This window comes from Mandrillus leucophaeus, unplaced genomic scaffold, assembly GCF_000951045.1.
Source record: "Mandrillus leucophaeus isolate KB7577 unplaced genomic scaffold, Mleu.le_1.0 Scaffold641, whole genome shotgun sequence".
Lineage (NCBI taxonomy): Eukaryota > Metazoa > Chordata > Mammalia > Primates > Cercopithecidae > Mandrillus > Mandrillus leucophaeus.
The window spans coordinates 952852-975550 of NW_012106931.1; the positions used below are offsets into that span (position 1 = coordinate 952852).

At 51.0% G+C, this 22699-nt stretch overlaps 1 protein-coding gene across 1 annotated transcript in view; it reads left to right on the forward strand.

Moving 5' to 3' along the window:
* Nucleotides 1-7510: 7510 nt before the first annotated feature.
* Nucleotides 7511-22699, forward strand: part of PLEKHD1 (pleckstrin homology domain containing, family D (with coiled-coil domains) member 1) — a 44658-nt gene continuing 29469 nt past the window's right edge. Inside the window, exon 1 of the mRNA XM_012000898.1 lies at nt 7511-7933. Coding sequence (XP_011856288.1) covers nt 7785-7933 — 149 coding nt within the window. The 5' untranslated portion in view covers nt 7511-7784. The remainder of the gene's footprint in view (nt 7934-22699) is intronic.

Genomic DNA, 22699 nt, shown 5'->3' on the forward strand with positions numbered 1-22699 from the left:
TTTCCTGGTGCATAGTGAAGCTGTCAGTGGATCTACTATTCTGGGGTCTGACCCTCATCTCACAGCTCCGCTAGGCAATGTCCCAGTAGGGACTCTATGTGGGGGCTCCCACCCTACATTCCCCTTCTACACTGCCCTAGCAGAAGTTCTCCATGAGGACCCTGCCCCTGCAGCAAACTTCTGCCTGGGTATCCAGGTGTTTCCATACATCTTCTGAAATGTAGGCAGAGGTTCCCAAACCTCAATTCTTGACTTCTCTGCACTTACAGGCTCAACACCACCTGGAAGTTGCCAAGGACTGAGATTGTGCCCTCTGAAACCATGGCCCAAGCTCTACGTTGTCCCCTTTCAGTCCCAGCTGGAGTGGTTGAGATGCAGGGCACCAAGTCCCTAGGCTGCACACAGCATGGAGACCCTGGGCCCAGCCCATGAAACCACTTTTTCCTCCTAGGCCTCTGGGCCTGTGGTGAGAGGGGCTGCTGTAAAGACCTCTGACATGCCCTGGAGACATTTTCCCCATTGTCTTGGGGATTAACATTTGGCTCCTCTTTACTTATGCAAATCTCCATAGCTAGCTTGGATTTTCTTTTCTATCACATTATCAGGCTGCAAATTTTCTGAACTTTTATGCTCTGCTTCCCTTATAGAACTGAATGTCTTTAACAGCACCCAAGTTACCTCTTAAATGCTTTGCTACTTAGAGATTTCTTCCACCAGATACCCTAAATTATCTCTTTCAAGTTCAAAGTTCCACACATCTCTAGGGCAGGGGCAAAATGCTATCAGTTTCTTTGTTAAAACATAACAAGAGTCACCTTTGCTCCAGTTCCCAACAAGTTCCTCATCTCCATCTGAGACCACCTCGGCCTGGACCTTATTGTTCATATCACTATCAGCATTTTTGTCAAAGTCATTCGGCAAGTTTCTAGGAACTTCCAAACTTTCCCACATTTTCCTGTCTTCTTCTGAGCCCTCCAAACTGTTCCAACCTCTGTTACCCAGTTCCAAAGTCACTTCCACATTTTGGGGTAACTTTTCAGTGGTGCCTCACTCTACTGGTACCAACTTTTGAGTGTGGACAGGGGCCAGGGTCTAGACTGTGAAGGGTGTTTGTATTAGCCTGTTTTTACGCTGCTGATAAAGACATACCTGAGCCTGGGAAATTTACAAAAGAAAGAGGTTTATTGGACTTACAGTTCCATGTGACTGGGGAGGCCTCACAATCATGGTAGAAGGTGAAAGGCATGTATCACGTGGTGACAGATGAGAGAAAAGAGCTTGTGCAGGGAAACTCCCCTTTTTAAAGCCATCAGATCTTGTGAGACTTATTCACTATCACAAGAATAGCACCGGAAAGACCTTCTTCCATGATTCAACTACCTCCCACCAGTTCCCTCCCACAACACATGGGAATTCAATATAATATTTGGGTGGGGACACAGCCAAACCATATCAGCGTTAGAGCCAAAGTCAGGAGCTAGGGAGCTGGGGTCAAGGCAATGGGACCCAGCAGGGGCCTTTACACAAGAGACTTGCAGGATCAGCTTGGGGCCTTGAAAAGAGCACACATGATGGTGGGGAGCTGTATTCTTTAGGGAGTCAGCTGTTGGTGGGGAGAGTCACCAGAAAATGCTATTGCACAGTCCTAGTGAGAAAGGTGAATATGAGCCAGGCATGGTGGTGTGGACCTGTGGTCCCAGCTCCTCAGGAGGCCAGAGCAGGAGGATCGCTTGAGTCTAGGAGTTAGAGGCCAGCCTGGGCAACACAGGAAGACCCCATCTCTAAAAAAAATAATAATAACAAAAAAAGTTAGACATGAAGCAAGTTGAGAGTAGAAGGAGGGGAGGAAGGAGGAGTTCCTTCAGAACATGAAAGCCCAGAGAAGCCCAGTGATTGTCTTTAGTTCATACAGCTGGTGGCAGAGCCTGGACTTAAACTTACGTTAACACTAGAATCAGGTGACCAATCTGCCGTCTAGAGACTGCTTTCACATACATTCCCAACCCCCTCAGCACACACACACACACGGACTGTTTTATAGAGGAGGGGAAGCTGAGGACCCGAGAGGTCAGTCTCTATTTGGTTGGCAAATTGAAACAGAAAATGGCAGCAGTTGACCAGAGGCTAAGCGAGGACAAATCGGTTCAGTGAGCATTTGCTGAGCACCCACCACATGCTCTGAACTATGTCTTCAAGGACCTCCGAGCGTGAAAGGGAAGCAAACATATACAGAAAAACTCCAAACAAGGCAGACAGACGTGTGTTAGAATGGGCGATGGACAAGGATCCACAGGAAGCCAGAGGAGGGTATGGTTTCAGCTGAAATTCCACAGGCTTGTGGAATCTAGGGCAGGAGGCTGAATGGTGGAATGAGGCTTGGAGGAGGGAAAGGGGTTCCATGGACGACACTTGATTTTGCAGCAGGGCCTGGCCTGGAGCCCAGGTCTTTCTGCCTCTTCTGCTTCTTGGTCCCTCAGGGATACTTGGGCTGGGCCCAGCTGACAGACAGATGCCGGTGCTGAAGACAGAGTCTCAGCATTCCTGGGTCCTTCACTTGGCACAAGCCTGGGAACAAGTAGACACGGTGTGGCCTGCCTGAGGGTGGGGTCAGGGACAGAGGGGCAAGGAGCTGAGGAGGTGGCACTATGGGAAGAGCCACTTCTGTCCAGGTTACTGGGAGCTTCTGTGGCTCATGGTAGTCCAATGATGTGACTCCAGGTGATTTTTGTCACCATTTTCTATTAGGCCATGTTTCCTGCCCCATTGCTGGTTTTAGTGGGCTAAGTATTACGCTTGTGTGTAAGATTTTTTTTTTTTTTTTTGAGACAGAGTCTCAGTCTTGTCTCCCAGGCTGGAGTACAATGGCACAATCTTGGCTCACCGCAACCTCCACCTCTCAGGCTGAAGCGATTCTCCTGCCTCAGCTTCCTGAGTAGCTGGGACTACAGGCATGCACCACTATGCCTGGCTAATTTCTGTATTTTCAGTAGAGATGGGATTTCGCCATGTTGGCCAGGCTGGTCTCAAACTCCCGACCTGAAGTGATCCACCCATCTTGGCCTCCCAAAGTGCTGGAATTACAGGCTTGAGCCACTGTGCCCAGCCTGAAGTATAAGATTGAAGAGATGGATTCCCCACAGTATTCACACATTTCCTTACCATGGGCTAGTCACTTAAAATGGCCATGCTAATACTTGTTTTATGGAACAGTGATGACTGTCACATCTGCCTGCAGACTATGGATAAAAGCAACATTATAAAAATGTATGTTCAAGCCTGGGCAAGATAGTGAGACCTTATCTCTTAAAATAAATAAATAAATAAATAATAGCAAAATGTGGCCGGGCGCAGTGGCTCATGCCTGTAATCCCAGCACTTTGGGAGGCTGAGGCGGGTGGATGACGAGGTCAGGAGATTGAGACTATCCTGGCTAACACGGTGAAACCCCTTCTCTACTAAAAATACAAAAAATTAGCTGGGCATGGTGGTGGGCACCTGTAGTCCCAGCTACTGGGGAGGCTAAGGCAGGAGAATGGCATGAACCTGGGAGGCGGAGCTTGCAGTGAGCCAAGATGGCGCCACCGCACTCCAGCCTGGGCGACAGAGCAAGACTCCGTCTCAAAAAAAAAAAAAAAAATAAATGAATAATAGCAGGATGTGGTGGCATGCATCTGTAGTCCCAGCTACTCAGGAGGCTGAGATAGGAGGATCACTTGAGCTCAGGAGGTTGAGGCTGCAGCGAGCTGTGGTCACACCACTGTACTCCAGCCTGGGTGAGGGTGATACCCTGTCTCTAACAAAAATGTATGTTCATTATTAGGAGTCTATCCCTGAGCACAGCTAAAATTTTGTAGCACTCGTAGAATTGCATCATCAGTTCTACAGAAGTTGAGCCCTAGGTGAGTTGGCAATTGAGAAAAATTCCTGAAAAGAGAGGAAAGACTGAAAGTGGTCTAGTATTTCCTAGACTGCACTTTACTTCACATGACAGTGTGCTGCAGGGTGAAGGGGAAGGGCTAAGGACTCAGATCAAACTTCGGCCTGTCACTTTCCCTCATTCAACACATATTTAGGACCTGTATCATGTTCTAGGAAATTACTAGCTATGTGACTTAGGTAGACAGCTCCGTTGAACTTTATTTTTCTCATCTGGAAAACTAAAAATAGTATGTATATACCTCATGGGTCTATTGTAAAAATTAAATGAAATGTGTCTGTTGTAAATAATGTATTAGAACATCAGCTCTGTGTCTGAGCAGTGTAGGACACTTAGGGATCCTGAGTTTTCACCCCTGACTGGTCTCACTTACTTCTTGGCAAGACTGGGCAGTCCTAACCCACTTGGTCTAGGGTACTGGATTGGCACCTGGCTTGTTCTGTCTGCTGCAGAACTCATCCAGGCATTCAGCACTCCTACCAACTGGGGTAGAGAACACAATGGAAGCAGAAACAGCCTCTCCCAAGGCTGACCTGGTGCAGTCTGCGCTGGTTAGGCAAGGGGAACAGAAGCCACTCAAGTATCTAGTGGTTGATCAAACTCCTGCTGTTTGCCTCAGAGCCTTCCTTCCACCCAGCCTTAACTGCTGTTATCTAAGGTCTATTCACATGTCCTGTATGCAGAGCCAAATAGGTGAAGATTGGTTGCTCTTTGTCATTGAAGAAACCAATGCTCCCCTTCTCCTGTTGAAGGAATCAGCCTTCCCCAGTATTATCTGGGCTCACTGGGCCCTTCTGTGCAGGACTTCTTTTGAATGATTGCAGGTATCCTGCCTTTCTGGCCCATGGCTCACAAGCTCACCACTAGTCCTCATCACCAGCAGCCAAAACTGCAACTGACCTGATTCAGCAGAAAAGAAATAAATGTATTAAAAGGATATTGGGAGAACCAGGGAGCCAGGCCTGAGGCAAAGCTTCCAGGAACCACACCTAAGGCGAACTGCGGAAGCTGTTGGATGAGAATGTTGCAGCTGCCCCCGAGTTCTTGCTGCTGCTGTTTGTGCACTGCTAGGAGCCCACCTCCCGGTGACTGCTGCAGCCCCCACCCCACGTGCTGCTGCAGTACCCACCCCGCGTGCTGCTGCAGCACCCACCCCGCATGCTGCTGCAGCCCCAGGAGAACACAGCTGTCACGCAAGGCATGTCAGATGCATGTGCCGCCATGTTCCCTTGAAAAGTACATGCCTGTATATGCTTTTTCCTCATGTTTGTTACCTGCAACTCAAAGTCAGGTGCCCCTGACTGGTGAACTCCAGATCACAGGCTTCTAATACAAGTTTTCTAGCTTTCATCTTAGAAAAGCGGGACACCTGTAATCCTAGCATTTTTGGAGGCCGAGGTGGGAGGATCACTTGTGGCCCAAGACCAACCTGGGCAACATAGCGAGACCCCCATCTCTCTAAAAAAAAAAAAAAAAAGGGCCCGGCACGGTGGCTCATGCCTGTAATCCCAGCACTTCAGGAGGCCGAGGTGGGCAGATCATGATGTCAGGAGATCGAGACCATCCTGGCTAACACGGTGAAACCTGGTCTCTACTGAAACTACAAAAAATTAGCCGGACATGGTGGTGGGCGCCTGTAGTCCTAGCTACTCAGGAGGCTGAGGCAGGAGAATGGTGTGAACCTGGGAGGTGGAGTTTGCCATGAGCAGAGATTGTGCCACTGGACTCCAGCCGGGGTGAGAGAGAGAGAGAGAGAGAGAAAGACAGACAGAAGGAAGGAAGGAAGGAAAGAAGGAAGGAAGGAAGGAAAGAAAAGAAAAGAAAAAGAAAAAAGAAAGAAAAGAAAAGCAGGGTTCCTAAAATGGGAAGATTTGCAAGCATTAGACCATGTGTCAGAAATAGAAAAAATATATACAGAAAATGTCCACTTTGTACTCTGGCCTCAGGCTCTCATCGTCTTCCCAGTCCCATCTCCTGCCACCTGATGGACCCACGCCCAGGGCCCTGTGTTAAGGCTTGGCCTGAGATGTTCCGCATGGGGGCCTGAGCCATAAGAGAAGTGCAAGGAATTCAGATGGGCACCTCAGGACAGTGAGCAACAAGGGGGTGCTGCCTGGGCTTGGGAACCCCAGAGGGGGTTAAGGGAAGAGTAGCAGGGTGATGATTAGCTACAGTCATAAAATGGGAGATCTAGGATGGCCTTGGGGAACATCTAGTGGGTGTCAGGCATCCAAATGCCTGCAGAGAGGGGTCAGGCAGGTCAGACATAGGGGATGATGGGGCCTGTGGGGATGCCCCTTTAGGCATTACATTCAAAAACTTAAGTCTACTGTGCAGAGGTGATAGGAATGATACAAGTGGTTGTTGTTGGGGGGCTGATCGGCTACAAAGGGGCATGAAGAAACTTTCTGCAGGTGATGCAAGTGTTCTGTATGTTGCTTTGGGTAGGGTTACATCGTATATACCTTCATCAAAGAAATAACTTAGATTTGTGCTTTTTACCATGAAGTATACCTCAATTTTAAAACTTGAGGCAAATTCATAAAGCCTGTCTGTAAACTGATCTGGCTCTCGGGCTAGCCATTTGCAAACTTCTGTTGCAATCCGACTTCCAGAGGCGGCCTTGGCTCCTCGTACAGGAAAAGCGCGACTGCGGCGTGGTCTGACTGGCAGCCGCTCACTGCGCGGTCTCCACGCCTGGCAGGTGGCGCGGGGCAGGCAGCTGTGCCAGCCTAGCATTTCCACCCGCCGGGAGGAGGCGATCCCCTGGGGCTGGCCGGCGTCTCCCTGGCCTGAAAATGAGCGGGTCACCCCAAACGCCAACTCCGAAAGGAGCGGAAGCGGGTGGAACAGCCGGCCCCAGGGAGCGCGGGCCAGGCGCGCAGATAAATCACGGACACGCACTGCACTGATAGCTCCAGACTGGCGTTGAGTGCCAAATGCCGATACAGACCCGGTCAAGTTCCAGGAAGAGAAATCCGATCCGATGCGCCCGAGGCGGCGGGGAGCACAGCGACACCCACCTGACAGGGGAAGGGGGGCACCCAACCTTGATGGAGCCCCTCCCCGGGCGGGCACTTCGGGCACTTCCCGAAGTCCTACCTGGCCACCCGCCAGCCCGGGTAGGCACCAGCATCAGGAATCGCCTCTTCAAGGGGGAGAAAAGCCAGGCCGCCGCAGTTCACGGAGCAATAGGGACTGCGGTGGAATTTCAGGCCGGGGAGTGGGACCTCAAGCCCTGGCTCAGTCCTCTCCTCCATCCTGAGGCGAGCAGGTGTCTGCAGGAGTGCCTCCAAGCCCATCGCAAAGCGGACGTGGCCCCCGTCTCGATGTCGGCGCTGCACGCCGAGAGGGACCCCGGGGTGGTGTTGGGCGCGAGGGCGGCGGCAGGGACGCGCTGCGACCGAGTCCCCGGACCCTGCGACCTGCAGGGACCTTCCGGACGCACGGAGCCCGGCCCTTCAGCCGGCGCCCGCCCTGATTGGCGCCCGAGGCCGGCCTCCCGCCGGTTCACCTGCCACTCCCAGCCAATCAGGGCCACCAGAATTGGGGCTGTCGCCGGGGGGAGGGGAAGATGCTGCCGGCCCGAGGCTGAGCGGCCCTCCCCGCCGAGTTCCCGCCGGGCCCTCTGCAATCCCGAGCCCCAGCCGCCGGCTGCGCGCCCCTCGCCCCCTTCGCGCGGCGTCAAGTGCCCAGCGCGCTTTGATGCTGCAGCTCCGGGCCGGGGCCGCTCCGCTTCTCTGCTCGCTGGGACGCCCCCCGACGGCTCCGTCCTCGCCCCTCGCCCCGCGTCCCTGCTGACCCCGGGAGGTGGGGTCCCGGCCGGGCACAGCCCCGCTGAGACAGGATGTTCACGTCCAAGTCCAACTCGGTGTCGCCCTCACCGTCCCTGGAGCAGGCCGACTCGGACGCGCTGGACATCAGCACCAAAGTGCAGCTCTACGGGGTGTTGTGGAAGCGGCCTTTCGGGAGGCCGTCCGCCAAGTGGTCCCGGCGGTGAGTGCGCCCCCGCACCCCAAGGGGAACGGCCAGGGAGAGAGCCTGGGCCTCGGCACCCCTCCCGCCCCCTCCAGTCTCCGTCATGCCTCTGCCTTCCTGTGTGACCTTGGCGTCACCCCTTCACTCTACAGTGGCTCCCGCGGGAAAATGTCTGGGACAGGAAAACGGGGATGGGAACCCCTGCCCTGGGGCAGTGGCGAATTCTCTGTGGAATGAACCTGACCCTCGAGTGGGAATGTTGGGTATGGGCAGAAGAGACCATGGTCCGGGTGGGATCCAGCTAGGTCAGGTCAGGCCAGACTGAGGCCAGGGAGAAACTCCTTCCTCTTCACAACTCCTCACCCAGGCCGCGAGCACGGGGCCTAGAGTGTCTGCCTCCCGCCAACCACCCCCACTTAGATGGAGAGGGACCTGGCCCTTCTGAAAGGCTCAGGCCCGGGAGGGAGGAATGGTGAGGAAGGGTGCTTGTCCATGGGGAAGTGACCTTGGCAACCCCTCCAACTGTCCCTGGAAATAATTTTTTTTAAAGTGAGCACAGGGAAGAGAGATTCCAGTGCTTCACGCAGAGGAGCTGGAAAGGAGGGAGGCAGCTGGAGTGAGGAAGGGGATAGATGGGTCCTGACAAGGACTGATCCTTTGAAAGAGGTGGTGGGAAGAGACAGGGTAGTCCCAGCCATCCTTCAGCCCCAGCTGCCTGGTCCCCAAGTCAGACTCGATTCCCCAGACATCAGTAGCCACTCTCCACTTACAAAGGAGCCTGGGAGGTCTTGAGGGAAGAGGGAATTCACAGCCCTGGACTGCAGGAAGCTCCCAACTTCTGGACAGTTTCCACTCTCTAGTCAATTTCAGTTCTGAGAGTCACTACTGGTATGGCCTGGAGAATGCAGACCCTGTCCAGCCCTTCCCTGGAGGTATGACCCTTCCAGGAAACCAGGGGTATCCAGATGCCCCTTCCCCATCCCACACTACCAGTCTGCCCCTGAGCAGAGGGGGCCTCCAATGTTCCCAGGACCACAGATCATGTGGATGTGGTAGTGGTGGGCGCTGATGTTCTGTTCTGATGAATAATTTAATGTCTCTATAAGACCGCAGAACAAATGGAGCTGTGGACAATATCCCACACTTTACATCTCTGGTTTCATGTTGTTTTGTTACTTCTGACAGTTTTCTCTCCGGGATTTAATAGGATACAGGCTTCTTGAGTTCCTCCAAAGTTGAGCTTATCTCTGACCCCCTAAATGGAGGCTTGGAGCAACATGGAGAGTATTTGGGGGAGCTTCCAGCGTTGAGCTATGTGAGCTACAGCCCCCGGGGCCAGGAGAGCTGGGGTGGAAAGGCTGTGTGTAGATTCAAGCACAATTAGCAGAATATCTCCCCTCCACTGCCCATCTCTCTTCTGCCTCAGCAGCTCCAGATAGTCAATCTTTCTTTTCTATTGGGTCTGGCTGCTGCTCAGGGTCCTGTCAACTGACACTTCTCTTGCCAGACATTTTCACCTGACTGCATCCCTAGAAAATGCTAGGTGCCCATAACCCCCAGGGTATGTCCCCTGGTCCTCCCCTTCACCACTGCAGGTATATTGGGAATATGGTCTCTGCACCCACAGTTGATTCAAGGGCTGGGAAGTGTCAGGAGTACAGGGCATAGGTCCCCAGCTAAAAGCACAGTGGTGGTGCCAAGGAGGCTTGGAGAGGTTTAGCGTCCCCCCCGCCGCCCGGAGACTCCATCTTGTACTCCCTCCACTACTGTGGTCCCCACAGCCACCCAAAACTATCCAATCAGAGTCTGAACAGTATGTATGCTCAGCTAACACAGCTAAAAGTCAAGTCCTTCAGCCCCCTTCCAAGGAGATTGTTACCTGGGTTCCCTTCCTTTGTAGGAATTCTGGAGCTGCCACTGTGCAAAGACTACCTGGGGCTCAAGAAAGAACTAACATCCCACCTGCCCACTCTAGGCCTCTATGTTCTTGGTTCTGGGAATACACAACACACACACACACACACACACACACACACACACACACACAATTTAGCCTTGGGTCAGTGACAGAGCCAGCCGGAGAGGGCCTGGGTGTGGGGGAGAATGACGCTCAGCTCAGCCCCCTCTCACTTCCCATCAGGGCCCCCTGGGCCCCAGCTTCCCATTTGTAAAGTAGAGTCTGTGGGTTCTAATTAGCGGCCACAGGAAGACTTGGGGACAGAGCAGCTCAGGGCTGCCACTGCAGAGCCTTGCCATTAGGGCGATCGATGCCCTGGCTGGGGCAGCTAAAGGGAGGGGGCCTGGAAAGGCTCAGCGCTACATTAATAAAGAATGGGCTGGATAGAACTGGCTGTGGCCAGCTGAGTTCTATAAAACCTTTTCCACTCAGGGTCTGTCTTAGGACCTGTGCCTCCAACTTCCACTGCCCAAGCAGCCCTGCCTGCCTGGGGTGGGAAGGTGCCCTTGAGCTGAAGGGTCAATTTATTTCCTGGGGGCAACAAAAGGGGAAGGGAATCAAAAGCATTAATTAGCAGAGATCAGATAATCTGGGAGAGGTGTCTAGAAGGGAAGGCTGTTGACTGTGTCCTCACCTTGGTCTGTGAGTGGTGGAGATGGAAGTGCCAAGACCTGGCAAAGATCTGGGCAGCGCCAAAACAAAGAGGAAGGGAGTGGGAGGTCTCCGCCTCAGCCAATGTCACACTGTGAGGGCTTGGCCTAGGCTAATTCTTTCCTGAGACTGAATGCTTTTTCCAGTGTTCTATTCCTCTTCCCAAATCCCTCCTGAACACCTCCCAAGGCCAGAATCCCTGAGGAGGAGGACCCACCCACTTCCTTCCTGCAACAGGAGCATCTATACTCCTCCTCACCCCTCCTTCTCCCCAGGGGCCAGGTAGCCAGGAGGGCCTGAACCCAGCTCCGCAGTTTACTCTTGCAGAACATTGGTGGGTCCCTGACTCAGGGGAGCTAAGATTCATGGTGTCCACCTGGTGCCAGGGGAGTGAGCCATGGAGACAGTGGCCATGTGTCCCAAATCTCAGGCCACAACCTGTGCGGTGTGTAAAGATTATCTGCGCAGATGAGGGTCACCATACCAAAAAGACTCAGGAGACTTTCTTCCCACAGGGATTTGGAGCCCAGCGTTTTGACTTTGGCTCTCAGCACTGCTTCCCAGAGGTGACACAAATGCTGAGCTTTTTCAGAGCAAAGAGAAGAGCCTATCATGCCAACTTCACCGCACTAAGCTCAGCCTCACCCTAGTGACGCTGGGGTTTGGTCTCACTTTCCGGCACCCCTGGCATTCCCCTCAGCTGGCTGTGTGAGGTATCCCACAAGCACAGTTGTAACATTTCTGCCGTGGAGGGTGCCTGCAGGACCCCCTTTAAAAAATAAACTTCTATTCTTCAAAATTCTACCAGAGTGGCAACATAGGGTGTGGGGAACAGTAGCCAGCAGCGGTTGAGGGACAGGATCTTCTACTGATGTGTGTGGGAAGTTGAGGAGGCTCTTTCAGCACTGGTGAAGAAGAAGGACTTGGAGAACAGTGTCTGTGCCTCCAGAAAAAAACGTAGTGACCAAATTACTTTATTCTGGAGATTTCATAGTGTTTTTCACTCTCTGGCTCCTTGTCCCAGAGCTGTTCCCCCAAGCCCACTGATAGGAAACTGAGGCACAGAGGCAGGGGGAAGGTGCTTTTCTGAGTCTCCTCAGATTCCTTCACCCATCACCCTCTCCCCTTTCTGTGCTGATCGCATCCAGGTTACAATGAATGGGTTAGGGAGATGGGCGCACTCTCTGGATCACACAGCCATAAACGAAATGATACACATCAGGTCAGGCTTCACTGTGGTCATGTGATCATTTACCCAGACCAGGTCTGCCAAAGTTAAGTGAGTTAATTGTGCAAACAAGTGACATTTCTTTCTCACCCACTCCCCAAGTTACTGCACTCAGTGGCTGTTGATGGCCTATTTGAAAATGAGTCTCACCTGTGTGAGGGTCAGGCCTCCAGCTTGCAGACAATTCAGCTTCCTTATCCCCAAGTCTTAAAAATAACAAAGTAATTGCTTCTGAGAACAGCTGTGGGTGTGGTAGAAAGTGCATCTAAGGCCAGGTGTGGTGGCTGGTAATTCCAGCACTTTGGGAGGCCAAGCGGGGCGGATCACTTGAGGTCAGGAGTTGGAGACCAGCCTGGCCAACATGGCGAAACCCTGTCTCTACTAAAAATACAAAGATTAGCCAGGCGTGGTGGTGGGTGCCTGTAATCTCAGCTACTCAGGAGGCTGAGGCAGGAGAATCGCTTGAACCTAGAAGGCGGAGGTTGCAATGAGCCGAGATCAAGCCACTGCACTCCAGCCTGGGGGACAGAATGATACTCCGCCAAAAAAAAAAGGAAGTGAATCTAGGCTTAGAGGCAGGTGCTCCAAGTTCCAGCTCCAGCTCTGCCAGTAACCAGCTGCATGATCCAGACTGTTTCACCCCACTGGCCAGCAGTATCTCATCTATAGAGTGGGAGTGGGATGGGACAAATAGTGTGCCACAGGTGACCCCAGAGGTGCCTTGAGTCTACTACAAGGGAATGGGGAACAGGGGTCCAGCTCCAAGTCTCCCCGCCCACTTCAAGCAGTATCTCTGCACTGTTATGTTTTCTTGTTTGTTTGTTTGTTTGTTTGAGACAGAGTCTCCTGTCACCAAGGCTGGAGCGCAGCATCGTGATCTCAGCTCACTGCAACCTCCGCCTCCCAGGTTCAAGGAATTCTCATGTCTCAGCCTCCTGATTAGCTGGGATTACAGGCAAATACCACCATGCCCGGCTAATTTTTGTATTTTCTAGTAGAGATGGGGTTTCACCATGTTGGCCAGGCTGGTCTCGAACTCCTAACCTCAGGTGATCTGCCTGCCTCAGCCTCCCAAAGTGCTGGGTTTACAGACATGAGCCACCTGTTACATGTTTTACACCAGCAGTCCCCAACATTTTTGGCACCAGGTGCCATGACTGGTTTCATGGAAGACAATTTTTCCAAGGACAGGGGTGGGTGTGGGGGTGGTTTCTTTAGGCATTAGATTCTCATAATGACTGTGCAACCTAGATCCCTTGCCATGCACAGTTTACAGTAGGGTTCAGGCTCCTATGAGAATCTAATGCCGCCACTGATCTGACAGGAGGCAGAGCTCAGGCGGTAATGCCAGCCACGGGGAGAAGCTGTAAAAACAGACGAAGCTTCACCTGCTCATCTCCTGCTGTGTGGCTCAGTTCCTAACAGGCCATGGACTGGTACTGGTCCAGGGCCCAGGGGTTGAGGACCCCTGTTTTACACATTATGGTTGTCTTACTGTTGTTGGAATAGTTGGGCTAAGTTTTTTGAGCCTCCTTGGACTTGATAATCTCTCTGAACTCTAATGTGTCATGACTCACGCATTTCACAGATAGGATTCCTGCCGTTCTGCCATCTTAGACTGGATGCCAGATGAGAAGCACAGGCCAGGATGACCTTTTCCTGAGCACAGCAGGCCACCCAGAATGGACACAAGGGACACATACTGGGGGCTGTGTCATTTCCACCTTCCTTCTGCCAGTTCTGAAAAGGATACTTCTGAGGGCAGTCCTTCTCCAGCTCCACCCCCTACGTAGCCATTCTCAGTATCCAGGAGGCTCAGAGAGGCAGGAGACTGGCTGCTGGGCCTATTCCGGAAGTTTGTGCCTGGGGAAGAGGGGAAGCCAGTCTGGGTGTTTGCCTTCCAGGGAAATGTAACTCATGTGTAACCCACACATACACTGGGCTCTTGCTGCCCTCTTGAGAGTGAGATAAATTTGGTCCCAAGACCAAATCCCATATCTAAAGGAAGTCTAAAATCTGTACCAAGGTTTCTATTAATTCCCAAGAGGCTCTAAACTAGTTTTTTTTGTTGATGGATGAATTTGCTGACCAATGTACACGGTCCTTGTTGCACAACCAGAGGTGGAACTCAGCTTTTTTAAAAAAATTGTTATTATACTTTAAGTTCCAGGGTATATGTGCACAACGTGCAGGTTTGTTACATAGGTATACATGTGCCATGTTGGTGTGTTGCACCCATTAACTCGTCATTTACATTAGGTATATCTCCTAATTATTATCTCTCTCTCATTCCCCGACCCCATGACAGGTCCCGGTGTGCGATGTTCCCCTTCCTGTGTCCAAGTGTTCTCATTGTTCAATTCCCACCTGTGAGTGAGAACATGCAGTGTTTGGTTTTCTGTCCTTGCCATAGTTTGCTCAGAATGATGGTTTCCAGCTTCATGCATGTCCCAACAAAGGACATGAACTCATACTTTTTTATGGCTGCGTAATATTCCATGGTGTATATGTGCCACATTTTCTTAATCCAGTCTATCATTGATGGACATTTGGGTTGGTTCCAAGTCTTTGCTGTTGTAAATAGTGCCACAATAAACATACATGTGCATGTGTCTTTATAGCAGCATGATTTATAATCCTTCTGGTATATCTCCAGTAATGGGATGGCTGGGTCAAATGGTATTTTTAGTTCTAGATACTTGAGGAATCACCATACTGTTTTCCACAATAGTTGAACTAGTTTACACTCCCACCAACAGTGTAAAAGTGTTCCTATTTCTCTACATTCTCTCCAGCACCTGTTGTTTCCTGACTTTTTAATGATGGCCATTCTAACTGGTGTGAGATAGTATCTCATTGTGGCTTTGATTTGCATTTCTCTGATGACCAGTGATGATGAGCATTTTTTCATGTGCCTGTTGGCTGCATACATGTCTTCTTTTGAGAAGTGACTGTTCATATCCTTTGCCCACTTTTTGATGGGGTTGATTTTTTTCTTGTAAATTTGTAAAGGAACTCAGCTTTTATTTATCAGTTTCTCCAGCCTTCCACACTGCTGCATAAACACAGCAGCCTCTCATCAAGGTATTTATGAGTCTGGCAGCCTATCCTGAAGGGAAGCTGTGGCAAAGAGTAGGGCAGAGGAGGTATTTAAATTACAGAAGTGCAAACATCTTCAAATTGAGTGTTAGCTCCCTGTTAGGCACCCTACCTCGCTGTTGTCAGAGATGGTGACCTCACTCTCTCTCTTGACTCTTGGATCCTCCCAGGAGCCTCTCTCCTCTGCACTCTCCCATCACTCCTCCTCTCCATTGTCCTACAGGATTTTCCCCAAATTCAAATTTCTTTCACTCTGTTATGCAAAGCCCTTTCCAGCTCCTACTCCTAAACTCAGTGGCTTTTGCATCTCCAAACATTAGGAAGCTCACCAGAGTGGACAGAGAGTGGATAGGCCTTTGTTTAACAGGACCTGGCCAACATAGAAGATACTTGCGGTTCTAGATAACATTTTCCTTGGCTCCAGCTGGACTTACCATGAGGCAGTGGTGACCATCAAGCTCTGGTTGAGCCCTTGTTGCATTCAGAGCACTGGGGAGGAGAGCAGAAGATGGGGACAAAGCTGAAGCTTAAGAAAACCCTTCTTGGATTCCCTAATTCATGTTGGATGGCACCTGTACCACTCTGTGACCCAAGCTAGCATCCTGGTCATCATGTCACCCTGCCCTTGTTGAACATTTCAATGAACCTTGCTGATTTGTACCTCCCAATAACTTTAATTTTCCCTTTGCCTGGTTGTGGACTTCCCCATGGCTAAAACTACAATATGACCTTACAAGTGCCCTGTTTGAAACTTGCTGGCAGCTCCCCTTGTCTGCAGGAAGAAGTCCAGCATCTTCACAAGGACTACTCACTCTGCCCCGCTTTGTCCCTGCTCTCTGACCTTAACTCACTCCTTACTGCACTTCCCCGGCACCACTCCCACCCTTTGCACTTTCTGCCAATAAGACCAGATATATTTTTATAACTTTGAACACACTATTATCTGCCTATGCTGTTCTCTTTGTCTGGAATGGATCTCTCCCCCTTCCATTTCCTCCCAAATTCCCAAGATACTCCTATTCATTCTTCAAAGCCCTGCTTCGTTGTCCCATCTCCCTTGGCTGGACCCCTAAACCCTTGATTCCTCCTGGTCTTCACTCTTCCTGTAGCTAATATACACTTACAATGTTGCAATAGATTCTGGCACATTAGAATGTTGCAGTGTACTCTCCTGGTGTGTTGTAAAGTTACAGTGTACTGTGGTGTGTTACAATGTTGCAGAGTACTTCCCTGGTATGTTACAAAGTTAAAGCCTACCCTGATGCTTTACAATGTTGTGGTGTATCCTCTTGATGCTTTACAACTATCCTAGCTCTCCCATTCCCAGTTGTGTGATCTGGGGCACATTATTTAATTTCTCTATGCCCCAGTTTCCTCACCTACCTCATGTGAGGAGTTGAATGAGTTAGCACAATACTGTTACTAGAACAGTGTTTAGCACCTAGCACAAAGGAGGAGCTTGATAAACATTAGGTGTTTTGTTTTTGTTTTTTATAGTCTTTTGAGACAGGGTCTGGCTTTGTGGCCCAGGCTGGAGGGTAGTGGCATGATCACGGCTCACTGTAGCCTCGACCTCCTGGTCTCAAGCAATACTCCTACCTCAGCCTCCCAAGTAGCTGGGACCACAGGCACAAGCTACTATACCCAGATAATTTTTTAATTTTTTGTTGAGACAGAGTCTCCCTATGTTGCCCAGGCTGGTATGGACTCCTGGGCTCAAATGAACCTTCTGTCTTGGCCCTGCAAAGTACTGGGATTACAGGCATGAGCCACCACACTAGGCCAATATTAGCTTTTTTTAATTATTTTTTTTTTAGACGGAGTCTTGCTCTGTCACCCAGGCTGGAGTGCAGTGGCTCGATCTCAGCTCACTGCAAGCTCTGCCTCCCAGGTTCATGCCATTCTCCTGCCTCAGCCTCCTGAGTAGCTGGGACGACAGGTGCCCACCACCATGCCTGGCTAATTTTTTTTGTATTTTTAGTAGAGACAGGGTTTCACTGTATTAGGCAGGATGGTCTTGAACTCCTGACCTTGTGATCTGCCCACCTTGGCCTCCCAAAGTGCTGGGATTACAGGCGTGAGCCACCGTGCTGGGCCCAATATTAGCTATTTTTAAAATTATTGTTTTCTACACTCTTTCTCCTGCTTTTGACTATCAGCTCCCTGAGGTCAGCAAATCATCAAGCTCCAGAGCCTAGCATAGTACCTGGGTGTACCAGGGGACTCATTCATGCTCTCTGACCTGAGCTGACCAGCAGCTTGCAGTCACTCTGCAGAGGTAGCAGAGACAAGCCCTAGGAAGAGAAACTATTGCAGTCACATGTAATGAGGAGGACCGGGCATCACAGAGCACAGCAGGTGAGAACTTGGGCTTTGTCAGCAGAGATAACTGCGTTCTGAGTTTGCCACTTACTGGTTGCTTAATCTCTCTGTGCTTCGGTTTCCTCACTAGTGAAATAGAAAAAAACAAGCACCTTTACAATGATCCTAGCTCCCCTATTCCGAGTTGTGTGATCTGGGGCATATTATTTAACTCTCTTAGAGTTGTTATGAGAAATTTAAATAAGATAAAGTCAATAAAACACTTAGCATTAGGGCCTTTGCACATACAGCTCCTCTGCTGGAAACACTTTACCTCTCCTCAAAGATTACCTTCTTAACTAGGCTCTCCCTGGTCACTGTCTTAGCAAGGCGAGCGTCCAGGCACCTTGCGAATGCTCTTTAATCTGGAAGTGAAAATACTATTCTTTATGATGGGAGAGAGAGGCAGCCAGAGTTGACACAAGCCCCTTACCTCACCCACGCTCTGGGCTTCATCCCAACACATGGGGACAGACAAGGGCCACAGCTGATGGGCAGAGCTTCTCCCAGGACTGATGTTGGGTCTGGAAGGAGGGATGGGCTGCACACGGGGGGCAGGGGGAAGCAGCAGATGCAGGGATAAGCCATGTGTTGGGAGGACAGGGAGCTGGCCATCTGGGCTGGAGGCAAGAGCTCCCTCCAGTAGCAGCCGTGTGAGCACAAATGGAAAAGGAGGTCAGGGGAGAGTGCAGCTTATTATTGCAGAGTCTGAACCCAATCATAGTAAATAATCATTATAATCATAAAAGCAATCATTTATTACGTATTTACCACCATGTTCTAAGTCTTTAGGGGAACATTATCCTGACAGCCCTGTGAGATATAGGTGTTATTACTATTATCCTCAAGTTGTACGGTGGGAGGGACCTGAGACCTAAATATATTAGGTAACTTGCCCCGGTCACATTCTCGGTCAGTGGCAGAACTCTAACGTTGGCTACCCCAACCTTGAAACTTACAGCCTCTGACCCATCTGTTTCCTGGCCAGGAGCTGGATGGAGCAGCTTCTTAGGCAGTGGCTGTGGGAAGTAGGTATAGGGACTATTGTCTATGGGTTCCAATCCCAGCTCCACCTCTGCCCTAGGAGTGTGGCTTTGCATACACTATTTTGCCCCTAAGCCTCAGTTTCCTCATCTGTGAAATGAGAATAATATGTCTAACCCTCCACGATTGTGACGTGGATCAAATACATGTGGAACCCTTAGCACAGGAGCCAACGCATTAGAACAGCTGCAGAAAGGGCAGTCATCTCTAGCCCTTGGGCCGTCTCTAGCCAGACCAACTGCACAGGGCCTGGGAAGATGTGGCCCCTGGTTTGCAGTCCGAATGAGAGTGTCAGGGGACAAGGGGACTTTGGAATAAGGGGTGGGAAGAGGAAGTGTTCCTCTGTGCAGGGACTGGGGTTCTGAGCCCCCGCCTGCTGAGAAGATGCTGAGAAGGGGCAGCTAGAATAGCAGGGCTGTCACTGACTCAGGTTTATAAGCAAGGCCAGACCTTTGGGTCCTAGAAATGTGCTTGCCAGGTGAGGCCTTCGTTGGGCAGAGCTCATTGCTGCCTGCCAGGCCATCCTCCTCCTCCTCCAGGTCCACGCTGGCTCACCTCCCTTAACCCCCACCTCCACCCAAGCCAACCTGGGGACAGGTGCAGTCAGGCCGGGTGTGGCATGTGTGATGTGTGGGCCCTTCACAATCCCTACTGAACTGTAGCCCTCACAGAGCAAAGGCTACCCTGAACATCCACTTTCCCTCCCCTGCCCCTCTCTATGCTGTCCTTCAGAAGCAGGAGGAGAAGAAGGGACATGACATTAGGGGCTACCTTCTGTGTGCCAGGCAAGTGTTGAGGACTTTACATGCCTCCATCCACTGGATCCTCTCTTGCCCCCTAACGATATGTGGCAATATCCCCTAATGAATCTCCCTGCCTTTACCCTGACAGTCTGCTCTCAACACAGCAGCTAGGATGAGCCTTTTGCAATGTAAGCCAGGTCACTCCTGCTCAAAGCCTTCCAGTGGCTGCCTCTCTTTCTCAGAGAAAATGCCAGCCTCTACCAACTAGTGCTGTGACCTTCAGCAAGTCATGCCTCCTCTCTGCTTCATTTCTGCCCATGTAAAATGCAGGGAGCATTTCTCTCTTAGCATCATTGTGAGTGGTGTTAAGTGCATTAACAGCAGTAACTGCTTGGAATGAGATGTGGTGTGTGGAAAGTACTAAATAAATGTTAGCTTGATCATTATTGTCATTACCATAGCCATAGAGCCCTCTGCAATCTGGCCCAAGTGCTGCTGCCTTGCATTTCGCTCGAGAGCTGGGCACACTTCCCGCCTCAGGACCTTTGCACCTGCAGCTCCTGTGCTGGAAACACCTTACCCCTCCTCAAAGATCACCTTCTTAATTAGGCTGTCCCTGCCCACCCTCTTTAACATGCATCCGTGCCCACTTCCAATGCCCCCTAACCTGCTTCATTTTCCTCCATAGCACATATCAGCATCTGGCACATGACATCTCTATGTCTCATGTATTCACCATCTGACACCCACTACATGCAAGTAGTGTAAGCTCTATGGAGACAGCGATTTTTGCCTGTCTTATTCACAACTGTATCTCCAACACCCAGAGCAGTGCTTGGCACACAGTGGCAACTCAGTAATTGTTGAATCAATGGAGGAATCTTTACAACAGCCCTAAGAGACAGTTATTTGTACCCCCATTTTATAGAGGAAGAAAGGGAGGCTTAGTAAGGCTGGGAGTTTGCCTGAGGCTGCAACTTGAAGGATGGGAGTTGGTGGACCCCACGGCCCTGCGCTCTCCTTGCCATGTGTCTAATGATCATCTGCCCACCCACTTCCCTGCCCTGGCACAGTGCTTTGCCTTAAGTGGGAGGGGCTCCAGAAGTGGCAGGAAGGCATGAAGGTATTTATGTGTTTCAGTCAGCTTGGGCTACTATAACAAAATGCCATAGACTGGGTGGCTTAAACCCTGGAAGTGTATTTGGTCACAGTTCTGCAGGCTGAGAGTCTGAGATCAAGTTGCCAGCATGATCAGGTTCTGATGAGGGCACCTGTTCCTGGCTTGCAGATGGCCACCTTCTCAATATGTCCCCACATGGTGGAGGAAGAGGAAAAAGAGGGTGGGAGAGGTTTGATTTATTTATTTTTGCAATAGGGTCTTGATCTGTCACCCAGGCTGGAGGCCACCCTGGAGTGCAGTGGTGGTGCGATCACGGCTCACTGCAGCCTTGAATTCCTGGACTCAAGTGATCCTCTCACTCAGCCTCCTGAGTAGCTAGAACTACAGGCATGTACCACCATGCCCAGCTAATTTTTTTAAAATGTAGAGTCAAGGCCTTGCTATGTTGCCTAGGCTGGTCTTGAACTCCCGGGCTCAACTAATCCCCCTGCTTCAGCCTCCCAAAATGTCATGATTACAGATATGAGCCACTGCACTCAGCCAGGAAAGAGAGCTCTTCTTATAAGGCCACAGTCCTATTGGATTAGGGCCCTGCTCTTATGACCTTCCTTAACATTAGTTACCCCCTAAAGACCTTATCTCCAAATACAGTCACATGTGGGGTTAGGGCTTGAACGTATGAACATTGAGGAGACATACCGAGTCCATAGCAGTATTTCCAAAGCCATCAAGAGGAGGCGGTGGCCCTGGAGAGAGTCGTGTGCTGCTCCCTGCAGTGACTGTATTCAGACCATGGAGTGCATCACTCAGCCCTGTCCTGAGTCCTCTGCAGATTGGTGGGGTGATGAGCACAATCTCATTTGACCCTCAAAATAACCGCATAAGGTAGTTGTTATTATCCCCGTTCTACAAGTAGAGAAACTAAGGCTCAGAAAGGAGAGCTGACTTGCCCAAGGAACCCCAACCCCAGCTGGAAAGTGTCAGGTCTCTCTGATTCCAAAGCCTATATGCTCTCAACTACTCTGTGAAATTCCCCTGGAACAGCCAGGGGACACCGACCTGGGCCCATGGGACTGAAGTGGGATGGACCTGCCCTCCAGGAGCCTAATGCCCCGCTGGGGCAAGATGCACACATGGGATGTGGAGTGGGCCTAAGTGTCAAGTGCAGGCTCTGCTAACAAGTGCAGAAGGAGCCCAGACATCAGTGTGGGCTGGACGGGTCACCAAGGTTGGGAAGGGTCCCGCTGGCTGAAGAGCAAGAGGGAGGGCGTTTCAGGCCAAGCCGCACAATCTCCATGTGCAGGACCACGCAAGTGTAGCAGGCAGGGGACAGTGAGCTCGGCAGTTGCTGGAGGACAGAAGGCTGAAGGGCAGATGTGGCAGGAAAGCTGAGAGGTGGGCGGAGGTCAGGTGCTGGCAGGTCTGGAATGTCACTGAGGTTCTGCAGCAGGTGGTATTCGTGTGCTCTTTCTGTAGTGGGGGCAGAAAGGCCTAGGGAGAGAGTTGGCGTTAGTAGGGTATCAACCTGAGCAGGGTCCACAGGGCTGTGTTTGTTATGTGGCCAGCTAGAGAGGGTAGGTTCAGGTAAAGAAAATGGGACTGGGTGCAGTGGCTCAGCCTGTAATCCCAGCACTTTGGGAGGCCGAGACAGGCGGATCACGAGGTCAGGAGATCGAGACCATCCTGGCTAACACGGTGAAACCCTGTCTCTACTAAAAAAATACAAAAAACTAGCCGGGCGAGGTGGCAGGCACCTGTAGTCCCACCTACTCGGGAGGCTGAGGCAGGAGAATGGCGTGAACCCGGGAGGTGGAGCTTGCAGTGAGCTGAGATCCGTCCACTGCACTCCAGCCTGGGTGACAGAGCGAGACTCTGTCTAAAAAAAAAAAAAAAGAAAAGAAAAGAAAAGAAAACGGGTTGGCATGAGGCTCACACCAAAGCACAGAGCTGAGCTTCACTTCCCTCAGATGGCAGCTGCCAGTAGTCCCAGGCCTGCCTCGCCGCAGCAGCTGAGGCCTTAGGAAAGGTCATGTGGCTGGTAGGACCCTCAGAGAGTGTCTGACTTCGTCATGCTCACCAGCAAGGTTTCTTTATCTTTTTTTCTTTTCTTTTCTTTTCTTTTTTCTTCTTTTCTTCTCTTTTCTTTTGAGATGGAGTCTCACTCTTGTTGCCCAGGCTGGAGTTCAGTGGCACAATCTTGGCTCACTGCAACCTCCGCATCCCAGGTTCAAGTGATTCTCATGTCTCAGCCTCCCAAGTAGCTGGGGCTACAGGTATGCTCCACCACACCCAGTTAATTTCTGTACTTTTAGTAGAGACGGGGTTTCACCATGTTGGCCAGACTGGTCTCGAACTCCTGACCTCAAGTGATCTGCCCGCCTCAGCCTCCCAAAGTGCTGGGATTGATTACTGGTGTGAGCCACAGAGCGCAGCCTCACCAGCAAGTTTTCAAGCCCCTCACTTGAGGGCCCATTCAACCAGTGGTGTGCTGGCAAATGCTTACACTGGGCTCGTGGGGGAGGAAGCTGAGGCAATTCTGTAGGATTTGACTTGTATGGTGTAAATACTCCCATCACAGCCA